Source organism: Anopheles funestus, chromosome 2RL (genome assembly GCF_943734845.2).
Source record: "Anopheles funestus chromosome 2RL, idAnoFuneDA-416_04, whole genome shotgun sequence".
NCBI lineage: Eukaryota > Metazoa > Arthropoda > Insecta > Diptera > Culicidae > Anopheles > Anopheles funestus.
This window is the reverse complement of record NC_064598.1, coordinates 88,620,435-88,639,774: the sequence shown is the minus strand read 5'-3', so window position 1 is coordinate 88,639,774 and position 19,340 is coordinate 88,620,435. Positions and strand designations below refer to the sequence as shown.

At 41.9% G+C, this 19,340-nt stretch overlaps 1 protein-coding gene across 4 annotated transcripts in view; it reads left to right on the top strand.

Annotated features, from left to right (window-relative positions):
- The window catches only part of LOC125763711 (uncharacterized), a 107,067-nt gene that overhangs the window by 60,360 nt on the left and 27,367 nt on the right, over window positions 1–19,340 (top strand). For all 4 annotated transcript variants that reach the window (XM_049427109.1, XM_049427108.1, XM_049427106.1 and 1 more), the window contains 4 exons: window positions 9,746–9,792; window positions 10,592–10,723; window positions 13,602–13,774; window positions 18,899–19,171. In XM_049427109.1, the coding sequence (XP_049283066.1) occupies window positions 9,746–9,792; window positions 10,592–10,723; window positions 13,602–13,774; window positions 18,899–19,171 (625 nt within the window). The remainder of the gene's footprint in view (window positions 1–9,745; window positions 9,793–10,591; window positions 10,724–13,601; window positions 13,775–18,898; window positions 19,172–19,340) is intronic.

Genomic DNA, 19,340 nt, shown 5'->3' with positions numbered 1-19,340 from the left:
ACCCGGGGACACGTGTTGCGGTCGGTTCTACCGCTCTGTTGTGTTCCACCTCAAAGCCCGAGAACCAACGAGGTTCAGGTTGCACATTAATGTTTGTTCGTGCTCGGTTCCAGTACCCGCAACATGACCTCGCCCTGCTACGAAAAGGTCAAGAGCCCCGTCCAGTGTGCAGTGGCGAACGGTCGTTAGAATGCGTCAGTACGTTCCATTGGTGGTGTTGGTGCTGTCTTTCTGCTGTGTGCTACATTTTTATGACTCCGCAAACAGATGGGACAGCGAAGAAACAGACCTCAACAGAGGAGCGTTTTTTTTCTGCGTAGATGAGAACAAATTTATGTTGCGAGTGTTAGTGCTGCTGTTGTGCATTCTTCAGGATGTCGGTGGCGGTCGGTATCACTTTTCATTGCGGTCGTTTGCAAAGTACGGTGCCACGGCTGCAGTGTGTCGTGCTTGAGCATAATTTACAAATTTTGTGTAATTGTTAGAACCAAGCCAGTGTTTCTTTTTTGGAGAATTTTAAATCGGCAGCTTTTGAGTGAAACCGCTCCTAAACATTGTTTAAATATTAGTCAAATTTTGTTTTAAAACACTCTTTTATAAAGATAAAGGATAAAAGTACAATGCAGTAAGGAATAAAATGCTACGTGTAGAGCAGCTTGCATACTTTTAGGCAAATTTTTGAACATCTTTTTGAAGATTAGGTTTTTGCTATAAAAAACGCTATAATAAACGTAGCAATAAATAGAACTTGTTGAAGATATTACAAAAAAAATATTGATAGCAGCATAAAACAAAGATGTATTTATTTATGAATTATTAACATCCGGGCCGTAAGAGCTAGGTTCATTGTCAAACAATGTATCATATCGAGCGATCACCCAAAAAAGGACATTTGAAGCTACAAGTTGTATCCTTTCGCATGTCTGTGATGAATGAAATACGGTTCAAACGAAACAAGCGCATCGCAATATTTCCATTCGTTCGTATACTTTTCGCTTACACATAAAATAAAAAGATATACAGAGAAGAGTAAAATTTGATATCAATTCATAAATCCATCGTCACGTCACCGAGAACCCGGTATCGTTGTATTACGCTTAACGCCGAACGGAACCCCAAACCAGTTCATCACGTTCCACACTTGGGAGGAGTTTTAGATTGCAATTGGAATTTGATTATCGTTCTCCACGTCCAATGGCAGGATGTTCATGAAGTACGGAGCCACTGTGCCAGCGTTTACCCACAATGCAGACCCACAACGAAGAAGACACTTCTTTCGGCGCACGACTGTTCTCAAGGGCGGGTGCCTCAATTCTTCTTGATTCGTCTAAGAACACATACAAGCACAAAAAAACGGGGTCGGTTCTGTCTGGAAACTAATAAGCACTTCGTTACAGCCATAAAGTGTCGGACAAAACGAAGCACAACTCTGGTGGTGGTCGTTCCAGCATCGAGACATTGTATCACCAGTCAAAAAAAAAAAAATGCCAAGAAGGCTAGAAGGAGGGTACCTTTGGCTGACACTTGCCGGTTGGTAAGCTTACCCAGGGTAAGCTTTTTTATTATTTGTTTTTTTTTTGTACCAGCACCAGCACTATTTCGGAGTGTTTATTCTGGGCCGACACGAAAGCACTTGTCCGGCTGGTCGAACAGCTGGGTCAATGATGGTAATGATGAAGGAGCTGTTAGCTGGCTTTACTGTGTACACCGACCGAGCATTGGACAGATCCTAGCATGCTAGGCCACTCCCGTACGGACACGATCATGCCGAGTGCGATTCCATTCGGCAATTGAATCGTGTCCGTTTTACGTTCAAGTGCCAGTTAAATCTAGCGGAATGGACTGCACACAGAATGGGCTGTATGCTGTAGAGACGAGTGCCTTTTATTTTTTGAAATTGACTTTTAGAGGAAAAAAAAAACTCTTCGTAAATCGGACTCTGTTGCGGGACGAGAGAAGACTTAAATCGTGCAACTTTTGCATTCAGTTTTGGTTTTGAAAGAAAGTAATACATTTCCGATCGTTAGCTCAGGAGGATAAATAAAAACGGAAAGGTGTTTTTCTCTCCTCCTGTACCGCATCGTACGAAGATTCGTTTCAGCTTGATGCACGAATCGCTAGGTATTCCGTATGCCCAAAGGTAACATATGGTGTAGCGAGCTTTTCCTGTGCGCCACGTACCATTTTCCTATATGTGCGGGAAGAAAACATATAAATTGCTTTCGAACACAATGGCGTAATGGTACCATCCTGTGGTTCATGGTTGTTGTTTTTTTTTTGTTCCCCAACCCGACAAAGTGAACCAGACAGATGTTGTGTCCGGATTTACCCGGTTGCAGCATTTTGCTGGAAAAGGATTTATGTTGTGCAAAGCGAGCAGGAGCAGCAGCAGAAAAGAAAGGACCCATTTCCCAACGGCACATTTTCGGTGCATCTTGAAACGAAAATCAATAAATCTTTTTTAAATTCAATTTTCCAACGCAACGCAACAGGAGAATAAATGCAAGATTTCGCATTCGCAACGAAAAAGCGCAAGAGCTTCGATTTATTTCGTTGCACAATCCCGTGTAAGCAGTGAAAAGTTTTGCGCTATATCACCAATGAGCAATGAAGCTGTCTGACACTGGAAGCTTCCAGTTTTCACAGGAATAAAAAAAAATAGGAAAAGAAATATATTAAATCACCCCTAATGATGCTCTGCAGAAAAAAGGGGAATTTTTGCATCAAATTTACGCCACACGCTACGGTTGAACGATCAAAAGTTTATAATTTCGTTCCGGACCCGGTTTCGGTTGTACCGTCCCCTTGTCACGATTTGTCCCATCCGGTGGGGCTGATGCTGCTGTGTACTTTAACGCGAAATTAAAATGTCTTCTCTGTACACGCGTACGCTGTCTCGAGCGTGTTTGAGTGTCGCGTTGAACGTTGAACGGATGGACGTGTGTGTGGGTGTTTTGATGGAAAATCTCATTTAAGTCATGGCTGCAAATATACTTATTTTATTATATAAACAGCCTCTGCTTTTTGCCACCGGTTTACCCCGTTCGCAAGCAGGCAACATTTTGCACACGAGTACGAGCTTTTTTAATGATGTCTTCTACAGCAATTTGAAAGTGGCACAAAATCATCACCTTTCGCTCGAGTTTGTTTCTGGCTAGATTGGTGCAGAGGTGGTTAGTCCTGTGGGATTTCTTGTTTGTACGTGCGAGAGGCGGCATGGCCAATTGTGGTTGATTTTCTGTAGAGCTATCAAACACACACACACACACACACACATCCCCAAGGAACCTCTCTTGACCTCAAATATGGCGTGGATGTTTTCCGTTTGGGCGGGGGAGTGTTATTTGCATTTTCCCACAAACACTGCACTTCTGTATCGAAATTTCGCAATCACTAGCATCGCGGGCGAATCGGCATACGTTCCCTAGGCACGTGCACACTTCATCATCGAATGGCACCCACACACACAAACAGGAGCACATCCTGCGTTGAATGTTAGTAAATTATGTTAGGAAGGAAGTTCACCTCACCCACGCTGTGTGGGGGAGGGGGGTGGGTTGGGTGAGGTGGGTTTTGTGGCACGTTGTTTGCATTCCGGTAAGCACGTCCCGCATATCGATCGAGATCCAGTGAGCTGGGAAGCGAGCTCTTTGTGCATCTCTTTCTCGCCGCTTTTTTGCGCAAAGTAGAAACACAAATAAAGCGTGCAATTTAGCGGTTCATCCCTATGTGGAATGTAATTATTGATTGGGCGGTATTGAAAGTGGAACGGATCGCGTACTGCGTGTGGAGATATGACACACGGAATGTGTCATATTGATAAACTTATAGCTTTGCTTGGATCAGCAAAAATGAAATATGCAGAAATGTTCGTTTATATTCGATAATGGAAATATTATACGTATACAAAGTAAAATTTCAATGAAAAGTAAGGAAAATTTTCATGCAGGAATTTTTTTAATAGAATAATTTGTGTTTTAAGTTTTTCTTGTGTTATCTAATATTTCTTTCTTCTTAAAAATAATTAAGGTCAAGTACGTTTTATTCGGATGCGTTCTAACAAAGTTTTAGATAATCCGTCCTACTTGGAAATTACTGTTTGTGACGCGATTTGATTTAAAAACTAAAAAACCAACGACGATTTGTACTTATAATCCGCTTATTCGGTTCGAGACCCGATGAGTTCCAATGTATTTATAAGCAAGCGAATTTTTTTTACTATTATCCTTGCTGTTCGCTTATCTGGCAAGTTTTGAATAAACGATAAGCACAGATAAACGATGTAGTATTGTGATAGAAAAACACCATTTTCAAAAACAGCTGTACAAACATCCTTTTCGAATTTTTCACTCCTTTCAGGGCATTATTCTAATGAACATTTCCAAAAGTGCACCGAAAACAAAGAAACTCATTATGAAATGTGTAAATTAGCTTTTGAAAATAATGTTAAAATGCAAATCCGTACTTTCAAACAATCCGGAATATTAGCACCACATTGTAACCATCCGAACGGGTTCCTTCATCAAACTTCCCTGTACACCGCTTGTCTAACCCCATAAACCGTTGTATCGTTCGTGCTACTTCAACGTTTCCCCGTTTTTGGTATGTTTGAAACGATAATGTAGCCGATAATTGCATGATCGTTGGGTGCGTCATGTCGCCAGCTTGCATTTAGCGCTTGAGCACTGGTTGGTAGCATATGGTGAGATCAGCACAATTTGAATGTATTAATATTTGCATTTACTCTTTCGCTCTGTGGCTTGCATCGTGTGCTTCAAACGAGCACAATTTCGATCACAGAAATGCACACGCCCGTAACGGAAAATTCGAAACGCACGATGCACGAGAGATTTGTGAGCATTGTGGGATAATAATTTTATAACAAGCACCCATTGAAATGCCAAAATCGATGGGTTTCAATTAGAGACCATTGCGAGGTTGTTATTGAGGGTGTTTTGCAGTGCAGCGAATGCAGCGCATTATTGCATTTTGAAAAGCATTTCATTCCTTTCGGTTGTGCTCGGTTCTTTGACAGAGCGTGTGGATCGGAGGAGGAAGGAAAAAAAACCAATCTGCAGCTGGTAACCATGTCAACCTTTTCCCCACGGAAGGGAAGCATAGTAACCCATTTGCTAACCACTTTGCTGTCAACCAAACACGTCAAAATCAACATCAGCACCCGGTAGCAGCATGGACGAGGAACAGGCTCAAATTGTTAGTGTTACATTGAAGGACGTTTTCCGCTCCACGCTTCCATCGCCGGCTGACTTTCTGCCCTGGTACATCCCGAAGTGTTTTTGGCGTTCGCTCGTAGCAACACGCCAGATAGCGGACTGTGAAAACATCCCGCTTCGCAGACCCGAACCCCGAGCGCTCGGTGACGATCGCCCAGTGCAACCGGCACGAGACATACTTCTTCAGTGCGCCATTGCCCTAGCGCATCTGCACAACGTCCAGCACGTCTTTATCGTCAGCCGAAATGGTGGCACCGTAAGACGATTGTTGCAATTGATGAAAGCGAACACGGCCGACCTGTACGTGCTTGTGCTCAGTGATAGGATTTCCACGGTGGAAGAGTTTTGTACCCTGGACCAGCCAAACGTTTCCCTGCTGCGCTATGGCAGGGCTGCAACGGTGGTAGATGGACCCACTGCGACGCTTCCCACCGGCCACGGTATTGCCAGCGACGAGGACATTCTGCACGATGTCGACAATTTCCCGCACCGTAATGCAGGAGCACATCTCGAGCAGCAGTACGAGATGAAGCTGATGAAACTGTTCCACAGTGCACGGTTGGTGTTGGAAGAAATGTGCCCGGAAGTACGTCGGAAAGGACCCGCACGGAAGGTGCTTTACCTGTACCGTTCTTTTCCACAGGCTACCTTTGTAAACTGTTTCAAAATTAAACGCCTTCGGTAATCTTTTTGGCCATGTCCATGCTTCTTGTGTTTGTATAAAAAGGCAATGAAAATAGTGGGAGATGGTAGAAACTGTTTACAGAAAATGCCAACGACTCGTTAGTAACAGATGCAGTGCACAAAGGGGTTGCTGTGTGAAGGATGCCTAATCCCGAAACTATTTTCTTGTTGTTGAACAAAAGCCACAAAACAAACCGGAAACCTTCTGGGTCGGTGAAGGATAAAGAGTCCAATGGATAAAGTAGCGCATTTCATCGTCATTTTGATTGATCAGCGTTGCCCTCAAGCACTGGAAGAACTTTCGGTAGAGTGGAAATAATACACATTGCGACATGAAATTTATTTCTCTTCTTCTATATGCTTCATATTTTTTTTGTTTTATGTTTTTAAAACAAAGATAAGGGATAATTCTACTAAAGCGTAACACTGGTAGTGGAAGGGAAGAGAGTTATTGGCAGCGTTACGATTTGTTATACAGAAATGAAAAAAAGTTTCATTTTTAAGTTAAGTAAGTTTTGAATCATCCCTAAGTTTTTTCCTCCATTTTATAAATCATCTATCTTCGAGCTGGTGCTTTTTCTTCATTCCTTATATCTCATTCCTTCACTTTGTTATACACTGTTATACACCATCACCAGCTCCAGTTGGAAGAACGGGTTTGGGAAGCGAAAAGGAAAACTTCCTGATGCATTACGATGCACAAAGGAACAGAAATATATTACCTTTTAGAATAGTGCTGAGAGTGACGATAATGTCTAGCGAGCGATAACGAGCATGATGAAGAAAGTTTTTGCCTCCAGAACTGGGCAAGAAGCGAAGGTGTTATCGAAGCAAAAACCCAACAGCACCAAACAGCTCATCGATTTTTAATTTTCTTCTCCATCATGCTTTAGGTTTGGGGAGATTTTTTATTTTGTCTTTTCTTTTCTTTTCTCGGTTATTCGCTGTTTATTTTCCATTTTCCCAAACAAGTCGTGGCTCCCCATTTCTACTGCAAAAACTTTCACAACCGAGCGAACGGACACTGAATGATGGGTCGAAAAGATGGTCGTCGAAAGTTTTCTTTCAATTATGATCTTCGCAAAACGAATTCGCATTCGATTTCGGGTGCTCTAGATTGTGAAAGCATGCTTAAACCATCGAGAACAAAACCCCATCTTTTTCTCCGGGACACGTCTCGTTATCGTTGCTTTCACTTGCTGTGTGCTGCGTTTTCTGACCGATCGGTCGAACCACCGTCAACGAACAACGGCTTCCGGTTGAAGTAATGGATGTCAATGGTTTTTTTTTGCCAACCCCAAGAAAAAAGTCTTGTCTATTGTTGGATGCAAAAGGAACGATGATGAAATCCGTACAAAAAAATACCTCCCAAGAGATTCTCGTCTGGGAGTAAAATGAATTACTTACCCCGATTGCGGATGTTATGGAGGAGACGCTATTGGTGAGGTGCAAGCAAGGTATGGCATGGAGCGTTTCTTATCTTCTGTTTTTATTTATAAATAAAATCTGCAGACACTGGAGACATAATTGTGTTCTTTAGCAATTACGATCAATACTTGAACAACTTTCGAGGTCGAGGTCTCTTTGTGTTGTGAATTTAAGGAAAAGACAAACGAACTAAGATTTTTTTTATGATATAGTTGCCACCAATAATTTATTTAATACAGGTAGCTTTATGTTAGTAACATCCATTCAAGTTTAGAGTTCAGTAGCGCCCTTTGGTCTCCGTCCTTCGAGATGACATGGATCATTTTCCATGTTTTTTTTTCTCATCTCACCTCGTGTCTTTTATTAGATTTTTAATCAGTTGACTTGATATACGTAAAAATCGAATAAATAAATAAATGTATACATAATATAGGACACACCTCAACTAACAGGTAATAATGTGAGTTATCTATTTTGGAGAAGAAGAAAATCCCTAACCCACCTCAAACAATACTGCAGTACGAGCCATAGCCTTGCATTTTCTCCTCAATTTCAATACTCACTTTGTGCGTGTGTTTCCTTTGCCGTCCCTTTTAATATAGGCCAAAACTCGCCCCCAAACCGAAGCATCCCAAAACGACCGTTAGCGAACTTCACAAAACTTTCGTTCGATTAGTGAGCTTAATCGAATTTTCCGGTCACGCACGGGCACGTTTTTCCGCGTGTTATTGTGCTGTGTTTGTTTGGTAAATACACACCGATCTACCATTTTTTTTTGTGATACGAGAAAATTGTCGAAAAACCCTAGATATTACACACCGTTTTTCTTTCACTTCGATGATGAAGGTTTTCGGGGTGCCTGCTTCTTATCCAGTGAAATGAATCCCTGCGTGTACACGTGTCCAGCACGCGAACCGCTGCGGTGGGGCTAAAGGAAAATTGTCGTTTTCATACGTAATACGTCTCGTTTAGCTGGTGGATTACGACCAGTACGTGACTCGTCTCGTTGAGAGGCGGGCAACTTTCCGAATGGTACGTGTGACACGGCGAAATTGCTTCACCGAAATTGTGTCCATCCCGTGATGAATACACCTGAGCAAAATGTACAATATGGTGTGGGAAGGAAATTTAGCTGTTTCCCCGATATGAGTGTTTCCTCTCTCTTGCATAAGATGGAAGCTTATGAGTGTATCCTGTGTTTTTTCCTTATTCTCGGTAAATCCTCTCCAACACATATACCAAGAATCTGTAATGCATCTGAAGAAGATATCATTACCTACACTTATCTTGTGCAATAAAATACATTGTTTTACAACGCTTTTCCTACTGAGGAATCCCACTCGAAGAGAATTGAACAGCGTTGAAAGCTTTTTTTCCCCACTGCCGAGCTTAAAAGTTCGCCGTCGAAAGGTATTACCACGCTCACGCACACTTCTCAGCTGACATTATCATTTGGTTGCTGCGGATACGAACTCGACACCGCCAACAACTAATGTGCCACTGTTGCAATCTTTCCCGGTACCTGTTTCAACAAAATAATGTAGACCGAAGGCGTTTGCTTTTAGTGGCACTTTGCAATAAATAAAAACATACAAATCTGCACCTTTTTTTACCGTGTCCATGGGTTTCCTTGTTGTACTGTCGTTCACAGGATGGTTTCATTTTCTGCTACCGTTTGCTATTTTGTCTTGCTATTTTTTTTTGTTTTGATCCTTTCCCCCCACTCGAAAACGGTGTCTCGATTTTCACATTATCTGTCCCAAAAACATCCAAACCAATGTATGGTGGCGTGAATCGGATCATTGTTTTCCTTTTTCTTTTTTTTTGTTCCTGGAAGTAACACCAACCGTCTACGAAAACATGTATTTATTGTTCGAAACAAATAGCCACCAAATGGGCTGCAGATGCCCGTAAAGCTAGGTGGATTATTTTTCAGAGGGAGGCTTTGCTACTGTTTAGCGACCTATCTTTTGTGTATGAGCGTCCGAATGGGTCGCGTAACAACAAATCCAACCCCGGCACTGATGTCTGCAGTGAGGGTTCTTTTTTTTGGAGGAAAAATATCCCGCACGGCGACTGTACTGACACCGTAAGATGACGGGTGTAGTGAACTCGCCTATCGAATGCCATGGCGGAAAAGGAGCGCACACGTGGGCCGATTCGAAACAACATTTGTGGGGGTGAATTGCGTTACGAACGAACATTCCTATCTGTTTGCTAATGATGTCGTTTGCTGTTTTTCCTTGCTTTCTTCTTCGGAAGCTTGTTATCGAACATATTGATAGAAAAGTGAATCCTTGGTTCGATTTTTATCGGATGTGCGTAGGTTGATTACGGTGCTGTACAAGTTGATTCCTGTTTAACCGTAGTTTGTTTTTTTCTATCACCTTTTCACACAGGTCTGCATCACGCTTCGTCGCTGGGAAATATCGACACATCATCGCAGGTAGGTGAATCGAGATAAAACTTACTTACACAACAGCTTAATGAGAGCCACAAAATCGTGCAAAATCTTTTCCATAAGTAAATTTCTGCATTGAGAAATAAAAACATTAAGTCAACATGTCTTTAACACTAGAACTACCAAGCGTTTTAAGCGTTTTTCGTTTGTGGTTAATTTTTAAACAATTTCGAAGAGTTGGAGTATATTTTATTGTTTATTGCAGATCGTACTATAGAATATATATGTGAAACTCATGTTTGAACTTCCTTTGAATTGTTTAACCCTAAAAAAATATGTGAAGAAAATGAAGCGTTCCAGTCAAAATGACTGGTCCGGTAGTTCTAGTGTTAAAATCACGATTTTGATGTACGCATTGCATAATTTTAGGCGTTTTGTATGGTTTTGCAATTTATTTATTTCTTTTCCGAAAAAACGTGTGAAAGTATGAACAGAAATAGTGAAAAATATTTTAAAATTTTCGTTTTAATTTAAGCTGCTACTTCAACTGAAGTTTTATTTTTTATTTTAACAAATGTTTAAACAGTTCATCAGTTTAAGATGCAGCTTTAAATGCAGATTTGTGCTCAGTTTCAACGACTGAAGGCTAGCGGTCGCATCCTTATGTTTTCTTTAAAAAAATGTAAAAAAATGTTTCTTAAAATTTGTTAACAAATCTAATAAAAATTAATTTAATTAATTATATTTTTGCTGTACAAACTTTCAATTGAATTACGTTTGACTGTTTTCCTTGCAATTGAAACAAACCAATAAATGGGCCACACTGTTTATCCCCTATCCCCAGGCGAAGGTAAATTTTGCGGCCCGCAGTTACGACTCCGAAGATGAAAATATGGGCAGAAAGAAGGGCCGGCCATTTGAGACGGGACCCTGCTCGAGGGCTCCCGTCTACTCCAAGGGAGATATACGCGAACAGGTAAGCAAAACTGGTAGTCCAGTTTCCTCGTTCACCATGTCCGAAACGTGTCCGTAGGGAAATTTCTACAAACGGCTTTCTTACCAGTTAATTCGATTACCCATCTACGTGGCCAATGGTTCCGATCTGTGCTCACCAAAAACCAGCGCATTCCCCTGTGTGCGATATACTGCTCAGCCAACTTCCGGGGCTGAGAGAAGATCGAAAGCGCGATGCTTTCACGAGATGGTGTTTTGTGCGTGTATGACATTAATATTCATTCGGCCATGGTTGACCGGCAGCGAAAAGACGCGATTTCGTTCCTCGGGTAGGCCTCACACAATACGCTTTTGACCGGGAGCCAGCTTTGGTGGTCGCTTTGGGAGCCGTTTTCGATCCACGCCGGGGAAAACCCACGCTGGAAGCTGTTTAATGAGATTGCCATGCTAGAGTGGCAAAAATTGTCGGCCTCCGCCTCCGGTGGCCACTTCGGCCGAGTCCGCAACCGTCAATGGGTCCGCCATTATGCGCAATTATGCAAAATGAGCGTACCGAACCGACCAGACCGGGTTCGGGGAAGCGATGCTTTATCGTTGACACTAAAGTTTTCCCTTTACGGAAGTTGTTCTGTGGAGTAAGGTTTAAAGGTTCGCTTCGTAAAAAGGGGGACCAAATAGCAAAGAGTGGTTAGGATGTGCCTTGTGGGATGTTTGTGGAAAATTTTGAAAATCATGTTGAACCATAATTGATTGCGGAATCGAGGAAAAGCAAACAACTTTAAATGGGAAACTTCTTTGGAGCTTTGTAGGGAAGAACGATAGAAACGACGTCCGGTAAAGAATTCCCAAGTGCCGTTACCAATAGCAGGCGACTCACCGTGGATGCTTGAACAGTGAAAAGTGCTCGAACCAATGCACAGCAAGCGAAGAAAAAGAACCCTTGACCAAACTCCGCTAATGAAAGCTCCGCTACGAAATGGAAAGGGAAAAAAACCAAAGTCGACAATGAATACGCAGAAAAGTTTTTCCTTTTTCCGCAAATGAATCGAAGTTCGGTGAAGTTGTCTCCCGAAGTTTTGGTTGTATACATCCCCATACCCGGTGCGACCACCAGAAAGATCAGCTCGGCAAGCCCGGTTGGTGCGTCGCTGCGTCACTTTGCTCCTGGGAAATTAATAGCTTCCCTCGCTTCGAAAGCGTTCCGTCAGCCATTAATCATCGACGGGCGCGAATCATCATTCCCGGGGCCGAAGGAAGTGTTTCGACGCACTGGGCAGGCGGGCTCTCCGGACGTAAAGGTTTTGATTGTTTGAAGATTCCTGCAAGATTACCGGAACAAACTGGTACACGATTTGAGTGATTGGGCGCATCCTGGAAAAGCCTCCGGTATTGTGGCCTACCTTGCCGACAAACCAAACAGGTTTGATCATTTCTCAATCGAAACGCTTGTTGCGTGATTGATGAGCACCTGGGACAGGTTAAAGGAGCGGAACACGGCTGGAGGTGAACATTTGCCCACCGATAATGTTTCGTTGTTGGTGTGTCCTGGTTGTGGCGAATGTTCCGCCACGTGTCATGTTGCCAAGTCGCTCAGGTGAACGAACCCGGTATGAGGTGGAGGTCTCGGTGACGTTGACATAACAATTTGATAGCGAAAACTTTTACCTTCGCAATTGTTCTCTCCGTCCAATCTTGCCGGAGTATTCGCCAAGGAATTTGTTTTGGGAAGGTATTCCTAATGGTAAGAGCGGAACCAATTTTTGTCTGGTGTGAGTGTGGTTTGGTAAATATGGGTATTATGAAAATGTGTTTAGCGTACGCACTGAAGGTACGAATGACACATTTTCGGGCAGCTTTATCAAAGGAGCATGGATTACTAATTCATGACCCATACCTTTAAGAGCTTACGGTTGTGTTTTATGTTTCGAAATAACCATAAAATATTCAACCAATTAGTGGAGCTGGGGATTGAAAAGCACTCAAACAAATGGTACCACATTGTGACATTCAATATGTCGCCGTTAAGCAAGGACAAGCGTTGTTAAAATTACAAAACGTTGGTCCTAGTTTACAGTTCATGAGGGTTGCCGGATAAATAACCTTGTTTAAAAAAGATTTAAAAATAACATCTTTTTCCATCAAAAATATTTTGGTTTATTCTTTTTGAACGTCTTGTGTGTTTGCTGAATTGCCTTAAGCAACGGTAGAAATATCCATCTTACAATTTACACACTGATTTCTTACCTTATTCAATTTCCTTAGCCAAAAATTCTCCCACCACGTGTAATGTGATCCTCGCGAGGTCTAACGATTGCTTGAGGTGTTTGTGTGATTTCTTTCAAAAAAAAAACCTCAACAATATCACACTCGTCGTCAACGCCGTAAAGAATCAAATTTTCCCCAACCTCCGCGGATGGATGTTGATTGAATTTTTTCCATTCCATCTAGGATGGAATCGATCCCATACCAGTGTGGTTTCTTTGCCTTTTCCCCCGTTCCAAGCCACTCAAAATCGCCTCCCAAATCGCGGGCAAACAAATCAAACAAGTTGCGTCGGTTGTGTGCAGCTGGAAATGGAAAATGTCAACAGTGTTTGACATTCGGGACGTCTTTGGCTATTATTTTCCAGGCGTATTTTTTTGTATTCTGGGAAATAGAATGGACTAACCGAAAACGAACGCTGTTGGTGTTTGAAGAGATCGGAATGTGTACAAACTGTTTCTTGGTATGCTTTGTCACGTTTCCAAGCCATGAGTATCCCTAATACTGGTGTCAGAAAATTTACACACTCACAAAAATTTTCTAATTTTTTTTCTACACGTTTTTAAAAATATTTTGCTTTAATACTTTGCTTTTAAAAAATATGTTAACATTTTTATTCCTCATCTCACTGTTTACAGTACTGTCTGACGGATCGACAGCTCAACTCAATAGAGCAGCCACGGCGTGAGCGATTTTTTGGTTGCTGGTCTGGTCGCAATGCTCCCCAATCGTTCCTGGGCGTTTGTGTTGGACGTCGGGCGCCCTCCGACGAAAACCTCGCCGACTATGCACCGATGCAGCGTTACCCTAGGTAGGTGTACGTGACTTTATGTTAAGCATTTTTTGCACTTGAAATATTCGGTGAAGTAAGCTAGGTTTAAAGGACTTAAAATCATATTATTTACTTTAAGTAATTAAAAACTAGTGTATAGTTAAAATTCCAACGATTAGAAAACCAAATTTTGTTGAAAAATTGCATACTTTTAGGCAAAAAACGAAGAGAGTGTTAATTATAAATATTCTGGTCATACTTTTCTTCTAATCAAAATTCTCTGTAAATTTATCTTCATTTTGATTTTGTTATCAATGACGAATTCGTGCTACATCTAGGCATAATGATTGTTATTCTGATGACTTAAGTTATTAAACGAAAAGAACAGTATTACGATCTTGCGTTGTCCGTTGCCGACTAAATCAACCTGAGATTGGGAGCATAAATCCATGATTAAAGAACAATTTTATGTTTATGTTATTCGCACATTCGCTTTAAATGTTCACAACTTTTAGCTGAATTTTAATCAACACATACTTCACATATACAAGCCGAAGCACCATTTCGTAAAAGTGAAGCTATAACTCGAAAGATGTTTTTCTCGTGTTTGCCACACACACCATCGCACCATCAACACAAGATCAATATAACTCTTCATTATGGATGCTGCGGGCACGTAACCGTATCTCACGGATGACCATCTACGGGGCCACACTGCGGTGACCTGAGCGCGAACAAGCAAAACGTTCGTAAGTTTGCGACGTTGGGTAATTTTTATTCATTACCATTTGAATTATGCACACTTATTTCACGGTGCCATCGTGAGGGTTTGTCGGGTTGTACAAGCGTCGTCTGCGGGACAGGATGACCGTCGTAACACAGTTCACAGCTAATAGCCCTACAGGGTTGGGCTATTAATAGCTCGGAACACTATGTTCGTGGAATATCTTACACACAAACTTCTTTCTCCCAGGTTCACTAAGCTCTAATGGGCTTGCGTTGTACGCTCCGGTCAGCCTTGAAAGTCTTGCGGACGAAAAGTGCACTTAGACCAACTTTTGCCCCGTTGCTTTCCAAACGCAACCCGAGCCGACAGTATTCGGGTCAGTTACAGACGCCACAGCAACGTTTTGGATGAAAGCCAGAGAAGATAAATTGAAGTTCAATAGGTACCGAAGTTGGTGAAATCATAAATTGCACCGCATCGACATCGTCCGTTAGCATCGTCGTACGCTGACGTTCAGACGGTGAGATCCTGCGCTGGTGAACAAACCGGGTGTACATTACCCTCGAAATCTGCTCCATATCTTCGTCACTCACTCACCCGACCATTATTCGGGTGATAACATCAGCCGGGAATGTGCCTCCTGCTCGCATCCAGATCTCATCAACAATGTCACACGTACTGCACTCTTAGTCCACCCTCTGTGTCCACTGGCATTGGCTACGACGAAAGGTTGCTCGTCGATTTCGGACGTTTCTCAGCATGATTCAGTTAATGTACGGTCTCGGAGTTAGTCCTTCTGGTCGATCGGAAAAACATGTCCATCGACCATCGGTTGTGGTTCACAGAAGAGATGCCTGAACGGAAGATAGCTCGCACACCATCGGGATTGTCACTAAACAGTATGTTGGCGTCATCGTTGTCGTTGTCGTCCAACGTACGATCTGGACGGTGGTTTTTTGCAATGGTAACTTCACATGCTTTTGCCGCTTTTGCTACTCAACCAATTTATCTAGGTGAAGGTTTTCGGTTATCCTTCAGCATTCTGTGTCCGTTTTGCACCGATGTCGGCGGTAACGATTGCTCGAAGACAAAAACACAATCGGTTAGTGGTACAAAATAGTACTCACCGTGTACTATTGGGATGTTACAGTAAAATGTGTTCACTTCTCGGTTGTGTACGAGGTCATTCAGGATGGAAGAACATAGGAATTGGGTCACATGATGGTACACCTACGTTCGGTATCATGTGTGTACGGTCAGTTCTGCGTACGGCGAAAACGGGTTTGGTATGTGCCAATAGACGTCCGATACAGTCGAACATCGCAGGTACAGTGTTGGATTTAGATCGCAGATAGCACAAATGCATTAAATTTTGTTTGCAGTAGTGCACATTTGATCAAGGAGTTGGAAAAAAAAGTATTGATTTTAGGTACGGAGCATTCGTCCACACAATTGAATGAGAGTTTGAGATTCAAATGGTTACTTTCATCGTAACATCTCTTACATTGTTATCGATCTTTTGTATTATTGATACAGTCGGGTCGTGATAGTTGTACGCATATTTGCATTCGATTTATGGAAATTGTTTTTTCTATTTATTATTACACTTTATTATAAGTATTTTCGTTGTCCATTTTGAAAAGAAAAAAATCTAGTAAATGGTCAATAAATTGGTGAAAATTTTCAAGTAAATGAAAATATTTCAAGTAAAATGAACTAAATCAATAAGTTCAAAAATTGGGAAAAATCCGCAAAACATGTAACTAAAGATACAAATAAAGCTTTTGAGTTTTTTAATGCAACAATAGTATGTCTGAAAGCAAAATTAAAAGTCAATACTTTTAAAATAATATCGAAAATTATTTGAAAAATTCTATTACACTTCGATATACAGTTTTTGCTTTCTAAAGTAACCAATTTCCGACTAATAAGACATTTCAATAAATCTTTTTAATGAAACACATTCACATGCAAAATCTCCCCAAATAAGGAAATATAAACAGAATAGAAATTGTTTCAAATGTCAACACATTTATCATAACACACTTATGAGCGCATTTCCCATTCAGTTTCATGCTACGATGGAATTCTTTTTGCCCTAAAGAAAAGAAAGAAAGGCGTCCATTAAAATAAATAACTTCAATCTATGCGAACCACTTGTGTGTCCCTTTTTTTCCATCCCCTCCCGGATGGTAACAAAACAAAAACCATACAAAAGCATTATTAACACCAATGGTAAAATGGGGTAATCCACTACCGGGGATAATTTTCCACCTTTCCCGAAGCGGAGTTTTATGTTTACGCTTCAAAAAACCAAATCTTCTGCTCATCCTCCCCCATAGTGCCACAACGAACCTGACGTGAGCCGGGGTGTAGGTTTTACGAAAAGAAATACATGCAAACATGATTCTTTCATCCGTTATTTCTATGGCTTCCGTACGGGTAATCTCATCTTAGCCGGGCTAATTCAATTCAAAATGCCTTTTCCGTTACACTTTTTACTGCGAGTGGAGCTTTTTTTCTTTCGACTGTTCTGTCATCTCCTGCTGCTACACATCAGGTCTCCCCCTTCCAACCCAGGGGTACGTAAACGATGAAATATTTGTCACGGAAGTATGAGTTCGCACCCCATGTCGTAAGGTGCTGGGTGTACGAGAAATGATGAAAATTCAGCACAAAACTCTAATCCTTGCTTTCATGCAAGGTGGTAACCGTTCGCTCCGGTAAAAGGTAAAAGCCGGTACCTTGCATAAAATATTCTTTTTTATGATAATTCAAGCTGAGCGAAAAATGAATAAAAGAATGTGACCCATCTTCCCATCAACCACGCACACCGACGGTGGCCTTCGTTTGAACCTATTCGACATTCGGTGGTAGTATTTTTTCCCTTTCCTATTTTTTGTTTTATAAAATACAGAACGCAACACCTTTTTTCACCTTGTTCATTCTCGGGGCCACTATTAAAGGTTGACCCAAAAACCTAAAGATGAAACCCGGTGGACAGCTGTTGCGTGGCGGTCTCCGTACAGGGCTGCGCCTGTGGTGATTCGTCGGACAGGTACCAGAATCAGAAAAAGGCCAACCAGAGAGCAGATGGCAATTTTTTGAATCTCATATTCATGATCATCAGCTGAAAACGGTACGTGTGGTCGTTTCGCCTTTTGCTAGACCTAGAGGCTCACGAAATGTCGTTGCGTTGTATCTTCTCCGCATTATTATTATTTTTTTCTTTTTTGGTCCGAACATCAGGCACCAAACGAATCACCCCCCTTCTAGGATGGGGGGAACGTTCCGAACGTTCAACTGGTTCGGGTTACTGAAATGCTAATGGAATTCAGCTACAACTCATGATTGAGCGCTGGTGGGATTTGTCGATGCAGCAGCACACAACCCCATTTCGCAAAGGGACCTCTTAAACAACGGATCGGTTTTTGGCACCGGTTCAAGGTAGATGCCCTACCCAAAACTAAGAATTTTGTCAGAAAAAGACAACTGCGTACTCGCATCGCGGAACGATTATTATGCAGCTCACAAATTACAACCGTCCTTGGTCGTTGGGGTTTTGGATTGAAATAGCTTCACGTCGATCGTTTCGGTGAGGCGGGTGGTCTGCAGGTGTGAAATTTTAATTCTGACAGCGGACAGCACGTACTTTCAAGCACGTCCCAATCATGCCGGTGGATGGGAGCGTTGTACTGTGAATGAATTAATTTAAATGAAAATATGCGCTTGACCCAGTTCTGCAAAGTGCTTTAACGTGGTGAAATATGAAGAAACAGTTACGTTAAAGTTGTGTAAAAATGCAAAAGAGAATATCGATAATTTCGTTTACATTTAAGCTATATTTTACTAGGATTGCAGGGTTACTCCAGTACAAACGTGTAATAGCAGTTTAATGGTAGAAAGCAGAACAAAATCCTTGTTTCAATTTAACTTTTAAAAATTGTTTGAACCCTTTAAATTTGTTCGATTTTTTGGCACATTGTACACAATTTAAAAAACGTTATTCAACTCATAGAAGTTAATAAAATTTATTAAAACATAAAAATATTCTTTGAAACTTACTTACTTACTCTACCTTACGAAGAATAAGCTCACGAATAAAGTCAACAACATTGTAACCGAAACTTAAAGCAGTTAACGATAGACGAGACTTTAAGTAACGATCATAAGAGTTTATCTTGACTGTGCTATAATAGAAGAGCATTTTCTCCTGAGAAAGTGATCTCCATTTCTTTCCTCGCTCAATTGACTTTCCTTCCCATTGCATGGACAGTAAATTAAAACCTCCCCGCAGCCACATTGTCGTAGCTGAAACACACAGCTTGGCAAAGTTTCAACTGCGATATCATCTTACCAGCTTCAGCTTCTACCTTACTACAGGACTCGCTCCGCTTTCTTTTTTGTCTTTACTGTTCCATGTTTTTTTGCTGCAGGTACATCAATTCCGGTCCGATAGCGAAATCCATCCTGCAGCAGTACGATGACGACATGGAAAGCTCGTACTTTCGCCGAAAGCCAACCTCTTTTTTATCGAACAGCGGCAACACGGGCGCAACCGGCGGTGGTGGCCACCCTGGTGGTGGAGGAGGCGGCACAGGATTAATTATAGGGAGCAGCGCAACATTGCCCGCTGCCGGTGACAGCAAGCGGTACGGTGGTTCCTGGCTGCCGGCCGAAGACGAAGCAGTACGGTTAGAGGGTCCAAGGTAGGTGTGTTTGCGCGGGATGTAACTCCCGGTAGTAGCCGCACTGCTCAAAACGACCTTCACCGAAACAAACACACAGAAACACACAGAAACACCAAACAGTCATAATTTTCCAAAATACGCCGGCATTACAAGTTTGCGACACAAGATAACACATTTTATTCGTCTG